This window comes from Carcharodon carcharias, chromosome 23 (genome assembly GCF_017639515.1).
Source record: "Carcharodon carcharias isolate sCarCar2 chromosome 23, sCarCar2.pri, whole genome shotgun sequence".
Taxonomy (NCBI): Eukaryota; Metazoa; Chordata; class Chondrichthyes; order Lamniformes; family Lamnidae; genus Carcharodon; species Carcharodon carcharias.
This window is the reverse complement of record NC_054489.1, coordinates 33,527,697-33,554,956: the sequence shown is the minus strand read 5'-3', so window position 1 is coordinate 33,554,956 and position 27,260 is coordinate 33,527,697. Positions and strand designations below refer to the sequence as shown.

Genomic DNA, 27,260 nt, shown 5'->3' with positions numbered 1-27,260 from the left:
ATTCTCATGAATCTTTTCTGCACTGTTCCTAAGGTGTGGTGCCTAGAGTTGGACACAGTACTCCCAGCATTAGGTATTCATATTAGATCAATATTTTTGATGTTGACCTTGCACCCCCTCCCCCACCCTAACACCGTGCACCCAAAATACACTGGGTACTTAAAATTGGGACATGGAAGTTCATTCAAACGGCTGGGAGGAAACCATTTAAGATTTAACTACACAAAAGAAAGGACAGACAATATTTAGAACAAAACTTCTATTTGTAGTTACAATTCTGAAGTACTTTTGAAACATGCAGAAAACAGACAGGCTTTCAAACAAAATTATTTTTTTCAAATATGCAGACTTTTTTTTAAAAAAAAACAGCCAACTCTATTATATAAAACTAGGATAAGTTGCATAGATGATGCAATGACAAGTTACATTTCCTTAGACAACCGAAGAACAATCTGAAGACCTGGCTCCATATATGCACAATATCAGTGTGAGACAAAATATGCCTTTTACAGAGTTTGGAATGTAGCATGAAGTAGTTTTTTTTTTAAAAAGTCGGTAACAGCAAAATAAAAAAGGCACCTTGTTTTCATTTCATATGGCGACATAAAATTTTTCATAAAGTCTCTCAATGAATCACTAAAATTAGAAACAGTTTTCCATTTGGCAATCCTACCACTTCACTAAAGAAGTGCAGTGTAGCTAAATTCAAAAACATTTACATAAAAGTAGGCATATTTTACATAGTCCAATATTCTGAAAAATACTGAATGCTTTATCTAACTATATTCCCTTTTAGCTAAAAAGGCGAGGTCCATCTTGAGGACACAGCTTCAACATGAAGTCATGATGGCACTTTCAACCTATCAGAAGTGACCTCTAGATCCATGACAAAAATACATATCAATCTGTTGACAGAGTGCTGCAAATAGCTGGAACAAATACTCCCTGAAACTAATAATATTTTGGCTGGGAAAGTATATATGAAACTCTTTCAAAGTGAAAAGATAGGACAAACTGAAAAGTTCCTCGGTGATTTTCTAGTATTTTCTCTATCATTTTGACCTACAGATACACTTAGCTAAGCACAAGGTTATCTGCAATGGACTGAAATCAAAGGCAAAGGCATCCTTCAGATGTTACAATTTGTTCCAGGGCAGAAACACTAGAAAAGTACATTTGGTGCCTTGGAAGTCAGAGTTGGGTGTTTCTGAAACAATATTTGAAGACAGTGGATTTTAATTTGGCAATCTAGTCTTAAAAATATCAAGGTGGGCCATCAAAAAAGGCTATATAGATGACTTAAAACCCAAGACAAGCTAAGGTTCCTTCCCTTATAATTGAAGCATTAACCTTAATGCTAATCTTCAATTCCAAATTCGCCCTATGGTATGTATACTACTTAACCGTGATCAATAACAAAAAGTGTAAACATATGTTTTCAAACAATAAAATACGTTCAATATTGGCATTAAGGACTCTGCCCTTTACATAATGAATGACATTAACCATAACCTTTCCATTTTATGAGCTTTGGTACATTAACTTAAATAAAAATGTTGAGTCACCAAAGTAAATGCGATGGCTTCCTTTTGAAACATATAGACAACGAAATATTGAGGAAGCTCAACAACTTATCGTTTAACGTTTACTTTGGGTCGCTAATTGGGGAAAGAAGAGAAAAGTGGTGTTGGAAAGTCTTGCACTTAGTGCAATGAATCATTCTTCAGCAGAAGTATCTTGTTCAGAAGCACATCAAAATAGTTTTAGTAGTAGCATGTTGAACCTTCTACCAAAATTTATCACAATATGTCCGAGAAACATGCTCTTCCACTTCAGACACACACAACTCAAAATAAACTCGAGATCTTCAGGCTGGAGATGAAAAATAAGAAGCTGCATTTCCTATGCTAAAGATCGTTTAGTATCACTGATCTGTCTCTCATATACAGAATATTTAATTTGAACAATCTTTGTTAAGTGCCAATTTGAAATCTTATCCTATTTGATATTAATATTTTCTATGCTAATTGCTTACCTTCCTTCTCATAATAAAAGGGTGCTCATTAAATCATTTACTGAATAAGATCATGATTAGAGATCAAGTCTTGGACAGTGTGACAGTGGATTCTCTTGCAACTGAAGGTATGCTGCTATGACATCTCAATGATCAAAAATTTCTAGTTTTTACACTGTAGTAACAAAGTGTCAAAATAGATTCTGCACCTATATTAATTTTTACTATATCAAGGAAGATCTATTGTAATCAAATCTAACTTAATTATTTTGAGAAAACTGGGAATGATCTAAACAGATAGCCACCCCTCAGTGTTGTGGAAGGTGTCTTCTCTTATTTGAAGTCAGTCTGTGATCTTGATAAACCATCATCCTTAAATGTTGTGTGCAAGTATCAACATAAAAAAGATACTAGAAGCACTGTTACCATGAACATCTGGGAGAAAAAAATTACTTGCTCAAATTCAACCTTTTGCACAAAATTATTCAAATATAAGCCTTGATTTACTGACCATGCAACACAGAGTATGACTACAACTGGCCTGTTGCTCATGTTTGTTCCTGTCCTCTTTCTTAAAAAAAAAAGGCACTTTTTTGTATATATAGAATAGTGAGAGCTGCATTCCATTTCTGAAATACTTTTATCCAACTTGGCTGTATGGTAACTGGAAGGAATAAACTCATCAAATCCAATAGTGGCAATTATCTCGCCAAAGTCTACCTAACAAAAGTCACCTCGAGAGCGAGTAGAGTTCTTCAAAACAAAAAACTTAAATCTGCAGCAAGTTCCAATCTAGGCCTCCATAGACGGAACCAAAATAAAACAGTACTGGAGTAGAAAATACATTTTGGTCATGACCTGAAGTGGGTCTCAGGCGGCTATTTAATATAACTAAATTGAATAGTTTGAACTATCCATTCGTAATGGCTATTTGTATTAAGTTCGTAATGGTTCATTTGTATTAAGCCATCTGCGAGTCTATATGCAACTGAAACTAGCTGAGCAACAAAATAGTTATCAAATCCACACGGAGGTTTTCCCATCTCCAGATTTGCTGCTTATGCTGCTCTTGTTTGATCCTGCCTTCTTCTTGTCTCTGGGATGGTTCGAGGGGTTGTTGTGCTCATTATAGGCCTGGAAAGCCAGGTCCAGTTGCTCCTGGGCCATTTTCAGCTGCTGCTGCACACTTTCCAAGTTGGCTGGGATGTTTTCATCATTACTCCCATATTGTTGCTCTTGAGCAACATTTGCCTTGTTTTGTTTGTAAGCCATCTTAGCATTCGAAAGTTCCGTGTATGGAACCTGATCTGGTTTGACTGCAATGTTGTAACCAGGGGGAGCTGATGGAGTGTTCCATGTGTAGGGGTAACTATAACTAGCCTCTGTCATGGAGTTTTGCCTGTTTCGTAGTACATCCCTTATCATTCCAAATCCCAAATGCATCAACTCCCAGATGTCTATGACTAAACAAAGACAGCTTACCCCATACATTATTAGAAGAAAAATGGTCTTTTCTGTTGGCCTAGATACAAAGCAGTCTACCCGATGAGGGCACGGATCCCTTTCACACTGATATCTTGCAACCACCTCAAAGCCGTATAAAATGTACTGGCCCACAAGAAAACTCAGCTCAATGACAGTCCTTGTAAGCAACTGCACAACATAAATTTTCATCAGGCCATCTCTTTTAATGCGACGCCTCCCATCGTGCTTGGTCAGGCTCTTTTGATCTTGGTTCTCCTTATCGCTATGTAGTTCTATCTCTGGATACAGAATGGGGTCCTCGACATTATCATCTTCAGCCTCTTCCAAAGCACGATGCTGCTTCCACTGCACTGCATACTGGTGTTTCCTCGTCTTCTGCTGTCCGTATTCATGATCTTCCGTTGCTGCAATTTTGTGGACGGCGTAGCCCAGGTATACAATAGATGGGGTGGCAATCAATATTATCTGGAACACCCAAAACCTTACGTGGGATAATGGAGCAAAGGCATCGTAGCAAACATTCTCACAGCCTGGCTGTCTTGTATTGCAAACAAACTTGGTCTGCTCATCATAGTAAATAGATTCCCCTCCGACGACTGTTAGCACAATGCGGAATATAATGAGAACAGTCAGCCACAGTTTACCAACAAACGTGGAATGGTTGTGGATTTCCTCTAGAAGACGTGTTAGAAAACTCCAGCTCATGTTATTCAATCAGCTTTCCGATGGGACCCTGCAATATAATAGACAATTGCCATTAGACACAAAATGGAGCCTTTACATGAACAATTAAAGAAAAAGATCACAAATCCAACAAAATAGTTCCAGAAACCTGGGAATTTGTTCAGGATGTTAAAACTATTATAACCCTATAAGCGAACAAGAGAAGCTTGTGTGAGCATCTGAAAGAGATAAAGGTTAATGTGTCAATATTAGGACACATGTTTTTTCAAATGAGAAAAAGCAGTTTAAACATTTCGAAACCTTTAGACGTATCCCTCAATGACATATTAGCAAATAGAAAGACAAAATTGCTGGAAATCTGAAATAAATCTGAAATATAGGGCAGAACCTACTGTTCAGCGTGAGAGGCCAGGCCCCGCATGCCAACGCTTAAAATGACACGCGATGATGTCGGGCGTGCGTCCCGATGTCACTGCGCATCATTCAGATCATCTGTTCAGCAGGCGTGCGTCCCGATGTCACTGCGCATCATTCAGATCATCCGTTCGGCGGGCGTGCGTCCCGATGTCACTGCGCATCATTCAGATCATCTGTTCGGCGGGCATGCACCAGAGTCGGTCGCGCGGCCCAGTGAATTATCAAAGGCCTGTTAAGACCATTAATAAACTAAATAAAGTAATTGTCAGGGCCGCTCATCCCTTAAGGTTGGTTGGGGGGGGGGGGGGGGGGGGGGGGGCGCGCAGGCAAAGAGCCCAGGCGGCCTTCGCATTTCTCATGAAACCTCATCCACGCGGGGGGGGGGGGGGGTGGGATGAGGTTTCAAGAAGGGTTTATTAATTAAATAAAAATTGTTAAAATTCATAAACATGTCCCAGCTCATGTCACATGAGGGAACATGTCTGAATTATATATTTTTTTTATTTTTACCATCTTTTGCTCTGAATTTAATCTCCCTGAGGCAGCTCCATGCCTCAGGGAGATTTCTGTGCTCTTTCGTGCACATGCACGAAAGAGCGCAGGCCCCGACTCTCCCTCCTCCCGCACAGGTAGCGCTGGAAGCTTCTGGGTGTGTGTCACATTGGGCGGGCTTTAATTGGCCGGCCCGCAAAAAATGGCGGGTTCAGCCGATCGTGGGTGGTGATTGGCTCCGCTCCCAACCAGCCCTCCCGACAGGAAGAAAACTCTCCCCATAAAGTAAATGTGAGCATCTGAAAGAGATAAAGGTTAATGTGTCAATGAGATAGTTTATCAGAAGTGAGTGAATCAGAAGTGAGTGAAAGAAAGAGGGAGAAAGGGAAGAAAGAAAATCTTTCAAATAGATTGCTAAATACAAGACGAACTAAGGAAGCGAAAGATAGAGAGCAAAAGGTTTCAGCGGTAAAATTTATCGGAAAAATGGATAGATCAATGAAGAAGGAGAAAAAGGAAAGTAAAACTTGACTGATATTGATACTTCAATGGGACTCTATTAGAAAGATTAATAGTGGGTCTCCATTAGAACAGAGAGAGTGAACACAAGAATGGAGAAGACAGAAAAAGGGACAAGAGAGAAAGGGGAAAGAAATGACCGATGTTTGACCTTTAAAAAGCTGCTAAAAGACAACGCAGTGCCAGTTTCCTGCGTCGTAACCGTGAATCAGGTTATGAATTCAAAACTCACTGCAGGACAAGGGCAGAAAATAAATGCAGTACCGAGGAAGTGCTACAAAATGAGAATTGCCAGCTCAAGGTGTCAACTGAGTATTTCAGATCAGTACAAAAGACTCCGCGCTTCTATTTGAAAAGGCAAGGGATTAAGCTGGTGTCCTGGCCAACATTCATCCATTAACATCATCACCGGTAACACTGATCTCATTTGCTGTTTCCGTGGGAATGTGCCTTTGGCAAACGGGCTGCTGCTTGCTCATTCAACAACAGTAACTCAACGGTTGCAAAGCATTTTGGGGAGACCTCAGTGCATGGAAGGTATTGCACTCTTCTCCTGATCATTCAAAGCCTTTCTTATTCCTAAAATAAAATGCAGCAACCAGGTCACCACCAGGTTCATTTCTAAACCCGAAGAAGTTTATATCTCACATTATTCTAGGACATCTCGGAGTTTGAACCAGAAAACATTCTTCTTGTAGTATCAGTGTTCCTCATAAGGTGGAGCCAAAACACAGCTATGTGCGAAAGTCACACACACACAGGGACAGGGGGAACAGAGTTAGAGACAAGAGAGACAGAGAGAGAAACAAGCAAGTTGCATTTAGCATCTCTAAAGTATTAAATAGTTCAAGAGCATTTCACAGTTTAAATGAAAATATAGATGGAGAAGCACAGAAAGGAGGGATGACCCAAAACTTGACCTAAGATGTGTGCCGAGGTGGGGGAGGGGTGTTAATTAGACAGGTTTACAACATAGAGAAACAAAGCCCTGAAAAAATGAAAATAAAGAAAAATTGCATTTATATAGCACTTTTCATGGCCACTGGACATCTCAAACCACTTTACTGCCAGCAAGTACATTTGAAGTGTAATCACTATTGTAATGTAGGAAATGTGCCAGCCAATTTCCACACCACAAACAGCAATGTACTAGTGACCAGAAAATTTATTTGTGACGTTGATCAAAGGATAAATATTGGCTAGGTCACCAGGGATAACTACCCTGCTGTTCTTCAAAATAGTGGCATCAGGTCCTTTACATGCAACTAATCAGGCAGATGGGGTCTCACTCAAAAGAAGACACCTCCAACAGTGCAGCATGCCCTCTGTACTGCACTGGAGTGTCAGCCTTGATTTCTGTGCTGAAGCCCTGGACTTGAACCCAGAGCCTCCAGATGCAGAGGTGAGAGTTCCATCAACTGAGCCAGGGCTGACACAGATGATTTTAAGAGTGAGGGTGAAGAATTCAATATTTCTGGAACTGGGGTATCAGGAGCCAATTTAGGTCAGTGAGGACAGGTTGATAGGAGAGTGGGGTTGGGTACCTGGTAGGATATGGCTAGTATCTGGAATCACCTGCAGTTTTTGGAGGACAGAGGATTGTCAGGAGAGCATTGGAACAGTCAGGCCTGCAGAGGCTACAAATGTGAATGAGAATATCCACAGCAGATGAGTTGAAAAAAGATGAAAATGCGGGTGGTATGGAGTTGGAAGCTGTGACAGAGAACACATGGGGTCAGAATTTACGAGGCACACGTCATGAATGGCAATGGAGAGGCTCAGTGTCATCACGGTACATGTGGAAGCTGTCCCATTTTTCAGACGATGTCACTGAGGGGCACGATTAGATTTTTAACATTTGCTCATGGGGTGGGGGCGTTATGCCCATGCCTAACTACCCTTGAGAAGGTAGTGGCAAGCAGCTGTTTGAAACACTGCAGCCCGTGTAGGGCAGACACACACACAAAGCTGTCAGGCAGAGATGCTTTTAAGATGAAGAGGCCAAAAATTGATTCTTGTGGAATCATTAGGCAGCTGTGCAGAACTGAGTTGAGATGCCACTGTTAGACACCTTCTTGGTATGCTTGGATTGGTAAGATTGGAGCCAAGCAAGGCAACCTAACGGAGTTTTAGGTTGCTTGACTGGGTCAGTGGTCTCAGAGAACTTTCGTGTCTATTCTATTTTTAAAATCATTCGTGGCCAGCATTTATTGCCTAGCCCTGATTGCCCTTGACAAGGTGGTGGTGAGCTGCCTTCATGAACCACAGCAGTCCATGTGGTGTACATGCAGCACTGTGGGTGTAAGGTAAGGACTCGCAGGGTTTTGACCTAGCAGCAGTGAAGGAATGGCAATATATTTCAAAGTCAGGATGGTGTCTGGCTTGGAGGGGAACTTCCAGGTGATGCTGTTCCCATGTGTCTGCTGCCCTTGTCCTTCTAGATGGCAGCAGCCGTGAATTTGGAAGTTGCTGTCTCAGGGACCTTGGCTCACATCCTATGCTCTTAACCATTCAGCCCCTCAAGCTTGTTCCATCATTCAATGGGATTATGGCCAAATGGGATCCAAGTTCCATTTACCCACCAGCTCTTGATGCTATTTGCTAGCAAAAATCTATCAATCTCAGATTTAAAATTAATTGAGCTGCTATCTACTGCTTTTGTGGTCGAGAGTCCCATACTTATCCACACTGTGAAGGAGTGTTTTCCAATTTCTCTCCTGAATAGCCTGGCTCCGATTTTCAATCCCCTTATCCTAGACTCCCCCACCAGCAGAAAATTTTCCCGTCTACCTTGTCATTTCCAACCAAAATCCTAAAAACCTCAATCATAGCACCACAGGAGAGAGAGGCACAGGTCTGGGAGGCAATGAATGTATTCAGAGACTTTGGAAGGGAAAGATGGGGCAGCAGCTTGCAAGGCCAGGGGAGGGGGGGTGGAAATGAGGGTCACTTTTGCTTTTTGAGAAAGTGGGATCAAGACAGCTGCTTAGGTTGGTACAGTGAGAAGAACAAACTCTTTACATGGGCAGCTAGTAATGGGACCAGGAAGTCTGGTGGAAGTTTAGCGGGAAGGTGTTCAAAGGAGCAGGGAGTGGGTCACATTGGTACCATGATCTCCAAGAGGGAACAGGGGAAAATGAGAGAAAAAAAAACACAAAGATGGGAACTCGAGACTTGGGTAGGTTTCAGAGAAAGCTCAGATACAGCTGAATGGATAATCTCGAGCTTGATGACAAAGACGACCATGAGCTGTGCTTGTCGCTAGAAATGAGGATGGAGCGGGCAGGGTCCGAGGTTTAATGAAGCAGTTGCGTGTTTAAAGATAGAGGAACAGGAGTCGACTACTCAGTTCCTCAGGAATAGGGCTGTTCTGCACCTCAGTGCCATTTATCTGCCTTTGATCCATAAACTCTTGATGCTCTTACCTAATAAGAATATTAAATCACAGGCTTTAACATTTCAATTAAATTGACCCTGCATCTACAATCTTTTGGGGGAAAAGAGTTTTTCTTGTTATTTGATGGAGTAAAAAGTGCTTCCTGCTTTCAATCCTAAATGGTCTAGCTCTAATTTTAATGTTCAGCCCCCTTGTTCTGGGTGCCCCATCAAGGGAGATGGCTTCTCTGTTTCTTCTCTATCGGATCCTTTTAACATTTTAAACACCTCAAATCAGTCCACCCATTCCACCTTACTCCACGGATTTTATGCAACCCAATTTTATGCAACCTGTCCTCAATAATTTAACCCTTTAGCCCCAGTGTTATTTTGGTAAATCTGCTCTGTACCTCCTCTTTGACCCACATATCTTTCCTGAGATGCGGTGCCCAGGTCTGAACACAGTAATCCAGATGGGGTATAATCAAGGCTCTCTTCAACTGAAGCACTTCTTCCTCCTCTTTGTAGTCTGCACTTTGCCACATTAAATTCCATCTATCTTATTTATTTAATCTGTTTATATGAACAGACAAATATATCAATTAGGAACAGGAGTTGGCCACTTGGCCCTTCGAGTCTGCTCTGCCATTCAGTAGGATCGTGGCTGAACTGACTGTAATTTCAACTCCACATTCCCGCCATCCCTCCTCCCGATAACCTTTCACCACCTCGCTTATCAAGGATTTATCTACTTCTGCCTTAAAAATATTCAAAGACCCTGTCTCCACCGCTCTCTAGGGAGGAGAGTTCCAAAAACTCTCGCCCCTCGGGGAAAAAATATTCACCTCATCTCTGTCTTAAATGGGAGACCCCTTATTTTTAATCTGTTCCCCATAGTTCTAGTCTCTCCCACACAGGGAAACATCCTCTCAGTATCTACCCGGTCAAGTCTCTTCAGGATCGTATATGTTTCAATAAGATCACCTCTCATTCTTCTAAACTTCAATGGATACAAACCCAGCCTGTCCAACCTTTCCACATAAGATAACCCCCATCCCATCGCAGGTATCAATCGAATAAGCCTCCTCTGAGCTGCTTCTAACGTATCTGTATCCTTCCTTAAATAAGGAAGGGGCAAGCGAGGAGGCAGAGACTGAGTGAGTAGCAAATTAAGTTCACGTGGTAAGTCTTTTTCAGGTTTTAACTACAGATTAAGAATCATGACCTGACACAGTATTAACCTTTAAGGTTAGCTTGTTAAACAGAGCTGAATGGAGGGGCAGTTATCTGTCAATCACCTGAAAGCAGTTGGTCCAAGTGGTGTTAATTACTGTAGCAGGAAGCAAAACTAGCTAGTGATGCATCGGAGGGTCTATAAAAGAGACAGACTTTTCAAACCGCGTGATCAGTAAGCGGCACACGAAGAGACAGGCAACTATGCTGGAACGAAACACAGACTGAGTGAGTAGTGAGTCAGCTTCACATGAGAATTTGGTGCATGGGGGAAGAGGTTTGGCATTCATAGGAATTATTCTAAGTTAAATAAGTGAGTAATTACATTTACTAAATAACACCTGTCCTGCCATTGTTACTTTAGTTATGTTGCAGCTGTGGAATATGGGAGCTTTTGGATGCCAAGGTGATCCCTGACAAACATCTGCAGAAAGTGTAAGTGTAGAGGAATTCCAGATCAGGGTTATTGATCTGAAAGCTGAACTGCAGACACTGCACAAATTAAGGGAGGGGGAGAAAGACCTGGGCATCTTGTGCCAGAAGACCCTCTTGAAAAGGGCTATCTGTTTTGGTCAGCAGTGAGGAACAGGTGGATGTGACCGTGAGTGAGGCAAGTAATGGGACCGAGCAGACAGTAGTGGAGGAGCATCAGATTTTGCAATTGTATGGGATAGTATGGTGAGGGGGACTGTCACTGTTCTCTGCAGCCAAGAGCGAGAGTCCAGGTGGCTGTGTTGCCTGCCCGGTGCCAGGATTCAGGACATTGGCACAGGGCTGGAGAGGAACTTGCAGTGGGAGTGGGAGGATCCAGTTGTCGTAGCCCATGTAGGCACCAACGACATTGGCAGAACTAGAAAGGAGGGTCTGCATAGTCCGAATGAGAAACTAGGCACCAAATTAAGCAGATCCTCAAACAGTAATATTGCAGAAAATAAAAGCTCATGATAGAGGGGTAACATATTAGCATGGATATAAGAATGGCTGGCTGGCAGAAAAAGTGAGTATGCATAAATGGGTCTTTTTTGATTGGCATGTGACAAGTGGAGTCCCTCAGGGGTCTGTGATGGTGGTCTCAACTTTTTACAATTTTTTTTATCAATTACTTAGATGAAGGGAATGCAGGCATGATAGTTAAATTTATAGATGACACAAAGATAGGAAAGTATGTTTTGAAACAGACATAAGGAGGTTGCAGACAGATATAGAAAGGTTGTGTGGCTGGGCAAAAATCTGGCAGATGCAGCATAATATAGGAAAATGTGAAGTTGTTAACTTTGGCAGGAAGAATAAAAAAGCAGAGTATTACTTAAATGGAGAACGGCTGTAGAATTTCCAGGTGCAGAGGGATCTAGGTGTTCTGGTGCATTTTTTTTAAATTCATTTACTGGATGTGGGCTTCACTAGCTGGGCCAGCATATATTGCCCATCCCTAGTTGCCCTTGAGAAGGTGGTGGTGAGCTGCCTCCTTGAACTGCTGCAGTCCATGTGGTGTAGTTACACCCACAGTGCTGTTAGGAAGGGAGCTCCAGGGTTTTGACCCAACAACAGTGAAGGAATGGCGATATATTTCCAATTCAGGATGATGAGTGACTTGGAGGGGAACTTCCAGATGGTGGTGGTGTTCTCTTCTATGTGCTGCCCTTCTCCTTCATGAGTTTGGAAAGTGCTGTTGAAGGAGCCTGGGTGAATTCCTGCAGTGAGTCACAAAACGTTAGTATGCAGGTACGGCAAGTAATTAAGGCGGCTAATGGAATACCATCCTTTATTATGAGAGGAATGAACATAAAAGGATGTTATGCTTCAGTTATACAGGGAATTGGTGAGACCACATCTTGAATAGTGTGTGCAGTTTTAGTCCCCTTATTTAAGGAAGGATGTGAATGCATTGGAGGTGGTTCAAGGGGGCTTACTAGATTGATACCTGGAAACAGCAGGTTGTCACATGAACAAAGGTTAGACAGACTGGGTTTGTTTCCATTCGAGTTTAGAAGAGTGAGGGATGACTTGACTGAAGTATATAAGATCCTGAACGGTTTTGACAAGATGGACGTGGAAAGGATGTTTCCTTTTGTGGGTGAGCCCAGAACTAGGGAGTATCGTTTTAAAATTAGGGGTTCCCCTATTAGGACAGGGGTGAGGAGAATTTTTTTTCTCTCAGGAAGATTCTAAAACTTTGGAACTCTCTGCCTCTGAAGGCAGTGGATGCAGGGGTCACTGAATATTTTTAAGGCAGAGGTAGATAGATTTTTGTTAGGCAAGGGAATCAAAAGGTTATTGGAGATAGATGGGAATGTGGAATTCGAAACACAAACTGATCATTCATGATCTTATTGATTAGCAGAGCAGGCTTGAGGAGCTGAATGGCCTATTTCTGCTCCTATTTTGTATGTATATACCAAAACTACTCAGTACTCCAGATGTGGTCTCACCAACACACAGAACAACTGTAGCTAAACATCCCTACTTTTACATTCCATCCCCCTTGCAATAAACAACAACATTCCATTTGCCTTTCTAATCACTTCCTGTACCTGCATATTAACTTGTTATTCATGTACCAGACATCTAGATCCCTCTGTAACTCTCTCCATTTAAATACTATATTGCTTTTCTATTCTTCCTACCAAAGTGGACAAGTTCACATTTTCCCACATTATACACCATCTGCCAAATTTTTGTCCATTCTCTTAACCTTCGCAGACTCCTTCACAACTTACTTTCCTACCCATCTTTGTATCATCAGCAAATTTAACAAGCATGTCCCTTTGTAACTTCCTGATTCCATCTACAAAACTTACTGCATCTCCTGAATTCAGTTAGCAGGGTTAAAAGAGCAAACCCCTAGTACTTGGATTTAAGTCACGAAATGGCAAAGCTCAGGATTGGAGACAACCCAATTTATCCTGATGGCTCCTACCCAATTTTGCATGTCATGTACAAAGGAACATATAAACATGAAAAATAAATGATTGAATCATCTGACTCCAACCATTCCAGGGAGTATCAGGCAAACATAGCATCTGCCAAGCCCCATAATTAATTATGGGCAACTGACTTGTAATTACCAGCAGTTCAACCTGGTGCAATATCACTATAAATAATCACAAAGCCAACATTTAAAAGGGGTTAAATATGTAACTGTACAGTTGAAGTGACTATAGTATAAAAGTTTCACACAGTACACTTCTCTATGACTTTATGGGATCCTAACCACAATAGTACTAAATGTTACAAAAAGACCTCTGCAAAATAATTGTTTCATTTTGCCTGCATGTTATGGGCTTTATTTTCCAGGCAGGTTTCTCATAAAGAGTGAACTTTATTGATAGGGCTTCAGCAGCAGGTTATATGGTGCCATCAAGATCTCCAACTAGTCCAAATCGCCACCCTAAGGTCCCCTGCACTTCGGACTGATTTGTTCCCACGTACAGTAAATCTTAAAGCTACAGTCACTACATTCCTACCCCTTTAATTTTTTTTTTCCGATTTGTATTTACAAGAACTACACTCATCACATCACAAATATATACAAGGGTTATGCAATTACAAGTTTAGTCTCTCAGGTGGTTTCCTGATCCAGGTGGAATGTCATAGCTCCATTACTTCAGAATCTCTTAGTGAATCTTCACTTTTTGGAACTGCAGCAACACCAGGTACCTCCTTAGGCCCAGGCAGTTCAGCGTTATCCAATCCGACAGAAACATCTGGTATGTCTATCCTTGGTTGATCAATCACAACGGTGACCACAGGTTCTACAAAGGATTAGAGGCGGAGGAACATCGCTTTGTTGGGGTGTCTCCCTTCTTCTCAAACGATCCAAGTGTTTTAGGTGATCCAGCCCTCCACTTCTAAGTGGTACAACAACAGTCCGGTCACAGAAACTATTACACCAGATGACCAACTGGATCTACCACTGAGGTTTCGTACAAATACTGTTTCACCGACAGCAAATTCTCACTCTCGACTATGCAAATCATGAGTCACTTTTTGATTCCCTTGACTATTCTCTACCTTCCCCTCAAAATTGGGAAGTACCAGGCTTGATCTCGTACAAAGGCGGTGTCTTCATAAGCAATTCTGAAGGTGTTGAATCTGTAGTTTGGGGAGAGTGGTTCTATAGTGAAACAGGAAACGTGAACATTTTAGTCTCCCATGATCCTCCTGATAATTTTTTCATCCCAATTTCTAAAAGTTTGTACTGCTCTCTAAGCCAATCTGTTAGACAATGGATGATACGGTGCTGTCTTTACATATTTGATAGCATTTAGGCTCACGTTTCTTTGAAATTCAGCACTAGTAAATGCAGTACCATTGTCTGAGACAATGACTTCTGGCAATCATGTATAGAAAACTTTGGCATGGCCTTTCTATAGTTGCACCAAACATTGACAACCTAACATCTTGCGCATCTAACCATTTTGGAATGTGCATCAATTATTCGTAGAAACATGATGCCTAGAAACGGACCTACATAATCTATACACAGTCTCACCCAGGGTCGACCAGGTCATTCCCACAGGTGCACTGAGGCTGCAACAGGCAACCCCTGTAGTTGCTTGCATTGGAGGCAGTGTTTAACCATTTTTCTATATCACTGTCCATACCTTGCTCCTTGCAAGCATTTTCATTTTGGAAATTCCAGGATGCGCGCTGTACAACTCAGTTAAGAGCAGTTCCCTTCCTTGAGAAAGGATGGCGACTCATGCACCCCACAATAGGATACCATCCATGATACTCAATTCCTTCCTTCGGGTGAAGAATTCTTCGGGGACTGGTTCCTGGGAGCATCCTTTCAATACTTGTTCTTGTACTCTAGACATGACAAGACTGGTTCATCCAGTTTCTTATTTGCCTTGGACAGGCTGGCGAAGAATCCAGAAAATTCATCGCTAATACGATCTCTTGGGGAGTTGGAGCATGTTCAATGCTCTCCTGCAAAGGAAGGCAACTTAGGTATCTGCATTGGCTATGTGCATAAAAGCATATTCATATGTTGATAAAATCAAAGCCCATCTTTGAATTCTTGTGGAAGCGATGAGACAGATAGCTTTTTCTTCACTGAACAGACCTAAGAGTGGTTTGTGATCAGATACAATAGTAAAGCGTCAGCCACGTACATATTGATGGAAATTTTTAACTCCAAAAATAATTGATAATCCTTCTTTCGCGATTTATGAATAACCCTTCTCCACCGTATTGGGGGTACTGTATACATAGCCTATTGGCTTTTCTGAACCGTCGTTCATCTTGTAAGATAATACTGCTCCCACACCATAGGGGGATGAGTTGCAAGCTAGCACCAATTCTTTTGTCAGGTCGTAGTGTGCCAACAAGTTCAAAGAATGCAAGAGCCGTTTAACATCTGTGAAGGCTTCTTCTTGAGGTGGCTTCCAAGACCAACGTTGGTTTTTCTTTAATAATGAGTGCAGAGGGGGGCTAGGACCGTTGTGGGTAGGAATCAACCATAATGATTTACCATTCCCAAGAATGATTTCGAGTTCAGAGACATTTGTAGGCGAGGGTGCCTCCTTAATAAGAACATAAGAAATAGGAGGAGTAAGCCATTCGGCCCCTCAAAGCTGCCCCGCCATTCAATATCATGGCTGCTCTGCTCCAGGTCTCAACTCCTCGTTCCTGCCAGCTCCTCATAGCCCTCAACTCCCTGATATTTCAAAAATCTATCTACCTCCTTTTTAAATACTTTCAGTGATCTAGCCTCCACAAGTCTCTGGGGGTTGAGAATTCCAGACATTCACTATCCTCAGAGAAGAAATTCCTTTGCATCTCAGTCTTAAATGAGTGTCCCTTTATTCTGTAGCTATGTCCACTAGTTCGAGATTGCCTTACTAGTGGAAACATCTTCTCAACATCTATCCTGTCAAGCCCCCTCAGAATCTTCTACATTTCAATAAGATCACCCGTCATTCTTCTAAACTCTAATGAGTAAAGGCCTAACCTGTTAAGCCATTCTTGGTAAGTCAACCCCATCATCCCAGGAATGAACAGAGTGAATCTCTTTACAACTGCCTCCAATGCCAGTACATCCTTTCTTAAATACAGGGTCCAAAACTGTACACAGTACTCCAGGTAAGGCCTCACCAACACCCTGTACAGTGGTAACAAGACTTTCTATTTTTAAAACTCCAATCCCCTAGCAAAACAGACCAAAATTCCATTTGCCTTCTTAATTACTTGTTTCACCAGCATATTAACTTTGTGTTTCATGCACAGAACACCCTGATCCCTCTGTGCTGCACTTTTTTGGAGTCTCCCTCTATTTAAATAATAGCTTGCCTTTTGATTCTTCCTACCAAGGTGCATGACCTCACATTTTCCTACATTAAACTCCATCTGCCAAGTTTTTTGCCCACTCACTCAACCTATCTATACCCCCTTGCAGATTCCTTATGTCCTCATCACAAGATGCCTTCCCACCTATTTTTGTATCGTCAGCAAATTTGGATACATTACACTCTTTCCCCCTCCTCGTCATTAATATAGACAGTAATAATTGAGGGCCTAGGACTGATCCTTGTGGCACTCCATTAGTTGCATCTTTCCAACCTGAAAAAGGCCCATTAATCCCAACTCTGTTTTCTGTGCATTAACCAATCCTCAATCCATGCTAATACATTACTCCCAAAACCGTGAGTTCCTATCTTGTGCAATAACCTTTTATGTGGCTCCTTACTAAATGCCTTCTGGAAATCCAAATACAGTACATCTGCTTTAACTTTTTCTTCAACTGGTGTAACCCTTGGGTATCCACCCAGTGGCCCAGGTAAATGACTTCACTTGCCTGAAAGGTACACTTTTCCTTTTTCAAGCACACCCCTGCTTCCAAGAATCATTTTAAGACTTCTTCCAAGTTAGCCAAGTGTTCCGCTTCTGTTAACCCAGTTATTAGGACGTCACTCAGGTAGACCTCGACCTGAGGTAGTCCTTGCAGTAAGCTCTCCATCATCCTCTGGAAAACCGCGCAGGCTGAAGAAACGGTCAAAGGCAGGCGCATGTATTGATACAGTTGTGTTTGTTTATGGTTACAAATCCTCTGGATGTATCATCCAGTTCCAACTGCTGACGTGTGTGACTCATATCTAAAATTAGTGTAAGTTCTCCCTCCTGCTAATTTGGCATACAGATCCTCGATCCTGGGGATAGGGCACTTGTCCAATTTGGCAGCCTTGGTTACTGTTAAATTATTATCCCCATAAATATGGATGGTCTGATCTGGTTTCAAGACAGGGACTATGGATGCTGCCCATTCCGAAAATTGAACCAGCTGAATAATACCCAGCTTCTCTAAACAGTTTAATTCGCTGTCAAACTTCTCTCGGGGAACAAGGCACAGGCTATCTGGCTTTAAAAAAAGAGTTGCTTCAGAGTCAACATAGATCTTAGCCTGCAGGCCCTTTATTTTCCCCAGTTCCTCTCAAAAGACCTAGTCATATTTCCTTAGCAGCTTTGCAGGCCTCCAGCTCTCAGCTGGAAAATTTCAGACCAATTTAGTTTAATTTGTTTTAACCAATCACAACCTAGAAGGTTTGGCTCTTCACCTTCCACTACAATCACAGGGAACTGTGCTGCCTGGTGCTTGTAATAAACAGCTACAGTGGTAATACCTTTCACTTGTATGGCTTCACCAGTATATGTTTTCAATTTGGCTGAAATCCGCTCCATATTCAATTGTTGAGTACCCTTGTTTAAATATTTGAACGTGTGCTCCCCCACTACAGTGGTTGATGTACCAGTATCCACTTCGATAATCAAAGGTTTTACATTGACCTGCAGAGTTACAGAGATTGACTCTGTTTTCCCTGATTTCACATTAAATAGAGAATTAACATTGGAATTAATGGTTTTTGGTTCTTCCACATTAGATACTTCGATCAGTTTAGTTTGCTGCCTGGGAGTCTGTCTCAATCTTGCTTGACATTGCTTCAGTGTGTGCCCTCTTACGACAATAATGGCACTTGACCTCTTTAAAACAGCAAGTTTCAGGGATATGGTTACTTCCATAACGGTAACAATTCATTTTCAGATTTGCTGCTGAGCTGTCTCCTGTATTTTTTTAAATTTTTAGGTAGCAGGAACTGTCTCCCACTTTGTGGCTGACTCCCTGGTTTTCGCACCACACCCAGCAGTCAGTTCTGCACCAACTGGAAAACAGCGCCATTTTGACACCCTATAAGGCCTGCAAATCCTGTTCAGCACTTTCCATCGCAAGCATTATTTCCAATGCTCTTCTAAAAATCAATATTTATGTCAGCTAATAACTGTGGTTGAATGGCATCATCGTGCATCCCACAGACCAAACAATCCCTTAACATATTCCTTAGTCTCCTGAAGTCACAATGTTCGGTTAGCTGTTTCAACTTTGCTATGTGTGTTGCTTTGGTCCCCCCGGGGCTCTTACTCTCAAATTAAATTTGAAACTCTGCATGATTACAGAGGGTTTGGGTTGAAACTGACCCTTTACGACGTCTACCAATTCGCTGAAGGTCTTTGAATCGGGAGTACTTGGGGCCGTCAAACTAGGGGTTAAATTATAAATTTTCCTCCCAGAGACACTTAAGAGAATTGTCTTCCTTTTTTCCCTCCACCGTTATTTCGCTTGCTTGGATAAAGAAACCAAGGCGTTCTGTGGACTCCAATCCTCTGGATGAGTCAAAGGGGTTAATTCTGCCAAGAAGTGGCATACCTGGTGAATATATTTTCCCTTTCTTCTGTTTAAAACAAGATACTCACATTCACTGGTGAGGGACAGCACAGAGACAATCCCATCCTCGTCACTAGTTGTTATAGGCTTGATTTTGCAGACAGGTTTCTCATAAGAAACAGTGAACTTTATTTACACAGCTTCAGCAGTTACATGCTTCCATCAAAGTCCAAAACTAGTCCAAAATTCCACCCTAAGGTTCCCTGCGCTTAGTATCGATTCGTTCACATTTGTCATGTGATACTACATAGTATATTAAGTCTTAAAGCTACAGTCACTACACTATAAAGATGATCACTTCCATTATTTTTACTTATTCTTTCATGGGATGTGGGTGATTTATTGCCCATCCCTAATTGCCCTTGAACTTGCTCGGCCATTTCAGAGGGCAGTTAAGTGAGCGTCAACCACATTCCTGTGTAATGGAGTCACATTTGACCACAAGGACAGCAGATTTCCTTCCCCAAAAGGGTGAACCAGATGGGTTTTTACAACGATTGATGATAGTTTCATGGTCTCTATTACTGAGACTAGCTTTCAATTCCAGGTCTTTATGAATTGAAATTTAAATTCCACCAACTGCCATGATGGGATTTGAACTCATGTCCCCAGAGCATTAGCCTAGGCCTTTGGATTACTAGTCCAGTGACATTATCACTACGTCACCACCCCATTACAAATAGCATTGTCATTTTTGTTGCTTCTCCTTAGCCCTCTGCATAATACAGAACAGACATGACCAATGAAGTGTCAAATCCTGAATTGTTTAATTCCTGTTTTCCTGAAAGGAGCAGGGCAGGAAAACTAAGTGCAAACAGTAAAACAGATCAGTATTTGATTCACTCTCCCCACCCTAATATTAAAATCAGGAAAACAACTAAAAAAAAGTTTCAAAATGCATACACTTTTCACAAATATTTGCAGAATGACTTGTGGAAGAAATAAGGTTGTGAAATCTTAGTTTTTCCTGTACTTCCATTGTACTACTTCCAGTAAGTTATCGCCAGTCATGAAAGGTACAACAGCGAGTTCAGAAAGTACCTTTTGGTGCAGATAATTGCTAAAAATGTAGCTGAGGATATATGAAAAGATGAGCGTGGAGGGAGACAATATATATTATATAATATTATGTTTTTGATAGCTGTCTGCATCAAACACACGTAAAGTGAGCAATATATGAATTACTAATCGTGCTACAATCTTCAAAAAAATGATCAGACTTCTAACTATAACTTGCATGTTTAAAATTTCATGATGATGCAAACACAATGTAAAGAATGCAGCAATTTTCACTGAAAATACAGTCAATATATTAACAATGATCTAACTTAACTTTTAAGCTGTTGCAAACAATTCCCATCCAGCACAGGAACGGCGGAAACCGCGTTCGGCCGGTTTCGCTTTTCCCTCTCATTCCTGGTGTTCCGCTGCTCTTAAAGAAATCCCTCTCAGGCGACGACCCTCACCCAAGGGGCCCAGCGAGCCCCGGGACGAGCAAGCGGGGAGACCTTTCTGTTAATCACTTTTTAAGTGTTGAGGCGGTCACCATGTGTCTGCCCACATTAATGAATGGGGAGATTAGAAGCAGTGGTGACAGTTTGAGACCGGTCAGCTGCTGGCTACCCTCGACGTGCTACCCGCAGAAACTGCAGAGCGCGAAACAGGGACAAAGAGAAGCAGAGGAGGAGAGTTACAAATTTACCAAGGCGTTGGCAACAATGCAGCTAAATGTGTTCGATCCATTAGGAACATTAACAACTGCAGAAGTCTAACTTAGCACCGGGGACCTATTTTTCTCCCGTTCCCAGCCCTGTTTCCCCCTCCTTCCAACCTCCTCCCTTTTAAAACTTGTCCCAGCTGTAGCTGGAATTCTCATCATTTCGAAAAGCCACAAAAACTCGTTAGCCGGTGCGAGTTAAACTAAGATCGTAGCAGCAACAACAACAAAAAAATAAACTGCAGCGGTAACTTGACGGGGCTGGATTAGCATTTTTGCAAATGTTAAATAAAAGTTTTCATCCAGACCCGCCGTGCGAAACTTGAACAACTGTTTTTTTGCCTTGGAACTCCTTACCCTTCCGCTATTTTCTGGGCGGACCAGCGCTCCTTATCCTGCCGGCTTCGCCTGCTCCTGCGACCAGTTCCCAATGTGTCCCCTAATTCTCCCTCTGGCAGCGTAACACGGGGAGCACTTCCAGAGCGGAAATTCTCAGTCCCCAGCTAACACAGCGGAACCATTCCCCCCCCCCACCACCAATGCATGGGATGTGGGCGTCGCTGGCTCAGCCAGCATTTATTGCCCATCCCTAATTGTTCAGAGGGCAGTTAAGAGTCAACCTTTGCTGTGGGTCAGGAGTCACCCAGGTAAGGAACAGATTTCCTTCCCTAAAGGGGCATTAGTGAACCAGATAGGCTTTTACAACAAACAACAATGGTACATCATGGTCATCATTAGACTTTTATTTCCAGATTTTTTATTGAATTCAAATTCCATCGTCTACCAGATTCGAACCCAGGACCCCAGAGCATTACCCTAGGTCTCTGAATTATTAGTCCAGCAACAGTACTGCTATACAGTCACAAAAACAAAAATACCTGGAAAAACTCAGGTCTGGCAGCATCTGCGGAGAGGAACAGTTCTGTTGAAGGGTTATTCGGACTTGAAACGTTAATTGCGTTAGTTCTGTTGAAGGATCATTCGGACTCGAAACGTTAACTGTGTTCCTCTCTGCAGATGCTGCCAGACCTGCTGAATTTTCCCAAGTATTTTTGTTTTTGTTTTGGATTTCCAACATCCGCAGTTTTTTGCTTTTACCCACTATAACATCACCTGGTTGCAACAGCTTTGCACAGGGACCCAAGATCCACAGATCCAATTGTACTGGGTGGTGGCAGGCTCTATACGCCCCAACAGTACTCACAGTTGCATTAAGTGTAGCATCAGTCTTAATAATGGTTGGGGCCAAAGTGAGCCACTCTTAGAAAAATCCCCATACTTTTTATTGCTGCATTTCCACTTGCACCTATATGGAATCAAAATGCACAGGAACAAAACATTACATCACAAAGGAGGCTGATTGTTTTATTCTTATTTATTATATTCAAATTATGCAACAGGCAACTACACTTTTGATACAGCAGATTAGCTTTGTAAAGCTAATGTTAATAACCTAGCTAAAAGGTAGAGTGGCAGACCACAAAAAGGTCTAACTAACAATATGGGGATGGATAAGGTTTGGCCCAAACCTTCTGGTATCTGTATCATCAGAGATTTGACATCAGTTGGGAAATGTGTGTCAGGACCCTGTGGAAGTCCTGATTCACGCACGGTTGCAGAAGTTACCCGGGATGTTTAAACTTCCGATGGGCTGCTGCCTGGGACCCTTCGCAAGCAACTCCAACACTGAGCTCAGAGTCAGAGACTTGGGACTGCCCTGGACACCTACCCTGGAAATGGTACACCGGTTAATACCAGGTCAAACTCAGTGATTAGCCAGCATGAGCACCACAACTGACTGCCCCCCAATCATACCCCCGAATCGACTACCCCACTCAACCCAACTAACCCCCCACCCGACCATCACCCTGACCCAACTAACCCCCCACCCGACCATCACCCTGACCCAACTAACCCCCCACCCGACCATCACCCTGACCCAACTAACCCCCCACCCGACCATCACCCTGACCCAACTAAGCCCCCACCCGACCATCACCCTGACCCAACTAAGCCCCCACCCGACCATCACCCTGACCCAACTAACCCCCCACCCGACCATCACCCTGACCCAACTAACCCCCCACCCGACCATCACCCTGACCCAACTAAGCCCCCACCCGACCATCACCCTGACCCAACTAAGCCCCCACCCGACCATCACCCTGATCCAACTAAGCCCCCACCCGACCATCACCCTGACCCAACTAACCCCCCACCCGACCATCACCCTGACCCAACTAACCCCCCCACCCGACCATCACCCTGACCCAACTAAGCCCCCACCCGACCATCACCCTGACCCAACTACACCCCACCCGACCATCACCCTGACCCAACTACACCCCCACGCGACCATCACCCTGACCCAACTACACCCCCACGCGACCATCACCCTGACCCAACTACACCCCCACGCGACCATCACCCTGACCCAAATACACCCCACCCAACCATCACCCTGACCCAACTATCCCCCACCCTACCCAACTACCCCCCACCCGACCATCACCCTGACCCAACTACCCCCCACGCGACCATCACCTGACCCAACTACCCCCCACCCTACCCAACTACCCCCCACCCGACCATCACCCTGACCCAACTAACCCCCCACCCGACCATCACCCTGACCCAACTACCCCCCACCCGACCATCACCCTGACCCAACTACCCCCCCACGCGACCATCACCTGACCCAACTACCCCCCACCCTACCCAACTAACCCCCCACCCGACCATCACCCTGACCCAACTACCCCCCACCCGACCATCACCCTGACCCAACTACCCCCCACCCGACCATCACCCTGACCCAACTACCCCCCACCCGACCATCACCTGACCCAACTACCCCCCACCCGACCATCACCCTGACCCAACTACACCCCCACCCGACCATCACCCTGACCCAAATACACCCCACCCAACCATCACCCTGACCCAACTACACCCCCACGCGACCATCACCCTGACCCAACTACACCCCCACCCGACCATCACCCTGACCCAAATACACCCCACCCAACCATCACCCTGACCCAACTACACCCCCACCCGACCATCACCCTGACCCAAATACACCCCACCCAACCATCACCCTGACCCAACTACACCCCCACGCGACCATCACCCTGACCCAACTACCCCCCACCCGACCATCACCCTGACCCAACTACCCCCCACCCGACCATCACCCTGACCCAACTACCCCCCACCCGACCATCACCCTGACCCAACTATCCCCCACCCGACCATCACCCTGACCCAACTATCCCCCACCCGACCATCACCTGACCCAACTACCCCCCACCCTACCCAACTACCCCCCACCCGACCATCACCCTGACCCAACTACCCCCCACCCGACCATCACCTGACCCAACTACCCCCCACCCTACCCAACTACCCCCCACCCGACCATCACCCTGACCCAACAAACCCCCACCCGACCATCTCCCTGACCCAACTACCCCCCCACCCGACCATCACCCTGACCCAACAATCCCCCATCCAACCATCACCCTGACCCAACTAGCCCCCACCCGACCATCACCCTGACCCAACTAGCCCCCACCCGACCATCACCCTGACCCAACTACCCCCTAACCTGACCTGACTACCCAGTCACTCATTCACTACTTGAAAGACTTGAGACCTTTAAGAGCTTCCCTGAATACGGCAGCTGCTGTCATGAAACTGTGGGTGTGTCCTATTCTCATCTGACTTTTCTTCTACCGGATAGTCTTCCCTGTGGATGTCTGTGCTGACCGATGGATGCTTCAGCCAGGATCAAAAGTCCCAGCAGAGAAAAAAAAATCGCAAAAGTTTCAGGTCGCAGAAATCTTTGTGGGCAGCAACAATGCTAATTGGAAGATCTGGGCCATCGAGTCAAGTGCCCCAGAGATTTATGTCAGAGCCTCCTGGTTTAAATAAATAATCTGGAGTGAGTTTTAGAGCTAGCAAATTAAGTTTGCAGATGGGGGAAGTAATGGAGTCAGTAGGCCTCAAAGTTTTAGACAGGCGACAAACCAGCATTTAGCTCCGAGCAAATGGAGCTCAATACAACAACAACTTATATTTATATAGCACCTTTAACGTAATGAATCATCCCAAGGCGTTTCACAGGAGCATTATAAAACAAAGTACAACACGGAGCCATATAAGGAGATGCAGGTGATGAAAAGCTTGGTCAAAGACGGAGGTTTTAAGGACTGTCTTATAGGAGGAAACTGAGGTAGGGAAACAGAGGGCTGTGGAAAGAGTATTCCAGAGCTTGGGCCCTAGCCAACCAATGGTGGAGCGATTAAAATTGGGGATGCACAAAAGATCAGAATTAGAGGAACACAGATATCTTGGAAGGCTGGGGGAGACTACAGATGTAGGGAGGGGTGAGGCCACGGAAAGATTTGAAAACAAAGACAAGAATTTTAAAATCGAGACGTGGCCTCATTAAAAGCCAATGTAGGTCAATGAGTACAAGGAATATATGGGAATGGGATTTGCTGTGAGTTAAGATACAGGTAGCAGAGATTTGGATGGCCTCAAGTTTATGAAGGGTAGAATGTGGGAGACCAGCCAGGGATGTGTTTGAATAGTCGACTCTCGAGGTAATGAAGGTATGGATAAAAGTTTCAGCAGCAGCTCAGTTGACAGTGATGGCATCCAATGATATTACAGAGGTGGAAATATGCAGCTTAGTGATCAATGCAAAGTACTGTGTGTAGTGGGAGTAAAAATAATACACGCCAATTCAGTAGGTGGAATAGAGCAGCTGAAATACACCTAGCAATTCTCACTTTGCACTCATTTCATCTAGACTACATGCAGTAATATAAGCAAACAGAATGCTGAGCATTATTGCCAAATCAGTTGAATTCCAACCAAGTTATTGAGACTTCCACAAACATCCTCAATGGAATACAGCTGCAGGACTGCACCCACTTGCAGTTACTACAACAGAAAGGAACAGGTGCCAAAGGGACAGTGAGGGGGAATCACAAGGCTAATCCATATCTTGGCAAAGGTGAAAGAGGCATCTCATAGGGAAGCTCAGAGGTGCGCAAGTTGCTTAATAGGATAGAAAAAATAAATCCAAAATAATAAATAAAATTCTCATTTCAGTCATGTTCAGGTGGTAGAACACGATGGCGTGGGTTCAGGAGATGAGCAAAGTCGAGGCTGATGTCAACAAATACTTCTTTATATGTAAGGGCATCTGCAATTGACTGTGGCCTAAAGAGTAGTGAAGATCAGGACATCAGAAATAGAGAAATGGAAGATGTTAGGGTTTGTTATTCTGAAATAGTGAGATCAGTTGCCTGAAGGTGACAAATCAGAGATTTATTCTTTCATATTAAAAAAACACTACAACAACAACTTCTACTGATATAACACCTACAATGTAATAACACATCCCAAGTGCCTCTGTTATAAGACAAAGTTTTACACCAAGTCACAAAAAGATTAATTAGAACAAATGACCAAAGGCTTGGTCAAAGAGATAGGTTTTAAGGAGCACCTTCAAAGGAGGAAAGGGAAGTGAGAGAGGGAGGGGTTTAGGGATGGAATTCCAGAACTTACAGCCTTGTCAACTGAAGTTACAGAACATGGCCACCAGTGATGGAGCAATTAAAATGGGGATACTCAAGAAACCATATTTGAGGGGTATGGATATCTCAGTGGGTTGTGGGGCTGGAGGGTATTACAGAGATAAGGAGGGCTGAGGCCATGAAGAGATTTGAAAACAAGAATGACAAGACTTTTAATTCCAGATTTTTATTGAATTCAGATTTCGCCATCTGCCATGCTGGGATTTGAACCCAGGTCTCCAGCCCAGTGACAATATCACTATGCCACCACCTCCCACATCTGAAGACTTGTAGTCTGCTACCACATGTACACTAATGTCACCCATCTCACCCTTTCTTTCAACCCCTCCACCATTTGTATTGTCATATTAATTATCCAAAATCCAGTCTTAGATGAGCTGCAATTTACTCAAATTAAACATTGTCTTCAGTCTCTGCCACAAACTCCCTATCTTGCTAAGTCTATTCCTCTCATCTGCCACTGTCTAAAGCTGAATCCGACAGTCCACAAACTTGTCGATTCCAAACTCACTGTCTATATCCTGCCCATCACAAAGACTGTCAAATACACATTCAAAATATTTTCCATCTCCACAGTTACTTTATCCCATCTGCTCTAGACACCTTGACCCTCCACCTTGACTATTCTGACACTCTCCTGATTAGCCTCCTATCCTCCACCCTCCCTAAAATTCGGCTTATTCAAAACTCTGCTGCTGGTATCCTACCCTCTACCAAGCCCCAATCACCCATCTTCCATGTTATTGCTGACCTACAACAGCTCCTGGTTATCCAACAAGTCCAATTTAAAATCCCTGCTCCTCTGTTTGAACATGGCCTCCTCCAGCCTTACAACCTCCCAGAATTTCTTCTTCTCTGACCCTGCCGTTTTCCGCACCCAGCCTACCTTTGCTCCACAATGGGCAGCCATGTCATCAGCTATCTAGGCCTCATGCTCTGAAAGTCATTGCTTAACCTCTGCATCGCCCTTTTGTTTTTGTTCTCTTTGACAAA

The 27,260-nt window shown here is 43.5% G+C and overlaps 1 protein-coding gene across 4 annotated transcripts in view; it reads right to left on the bottom strand.

Moving 5' to 3' along the window:
• Nucleotides 1–244: 244 nt before the first annotated feature.
• The window catches only part of LOC121269152 (gap junction gamma-1 protein-like), a 97,352-nt gene continuing 70,336 nt past the window's right edge, over nucleotides 245–27,260 (bottom strand). For 2 of the 4 annotated variants that reach the window (XM_041173661.1, XM_041173663.1), the window contains exon 2: nucleotides 245–4,232. In XM_041173661.1, coding sequence (XP_041029595.1) covers nucleotides 3,032–4,204 — 1,173 coding nt within the window. In that variant the 5' untranslated portion in view covers nucleotides 4,205–4,232 and the 3' untranslated portion in view covers nucleotides 245–3,031. Of the gene's footprint in view, nucleotides 4,233–4,331; nucleotides 4,402–20,271; nucleotides 20,364–21,012; nucleotides 21,093–27,260 lie in introns of those variants that run through there. The other 2 variants (XM_041173660.1, XM_041173662.1) reach the window with 2 other exon arrangements.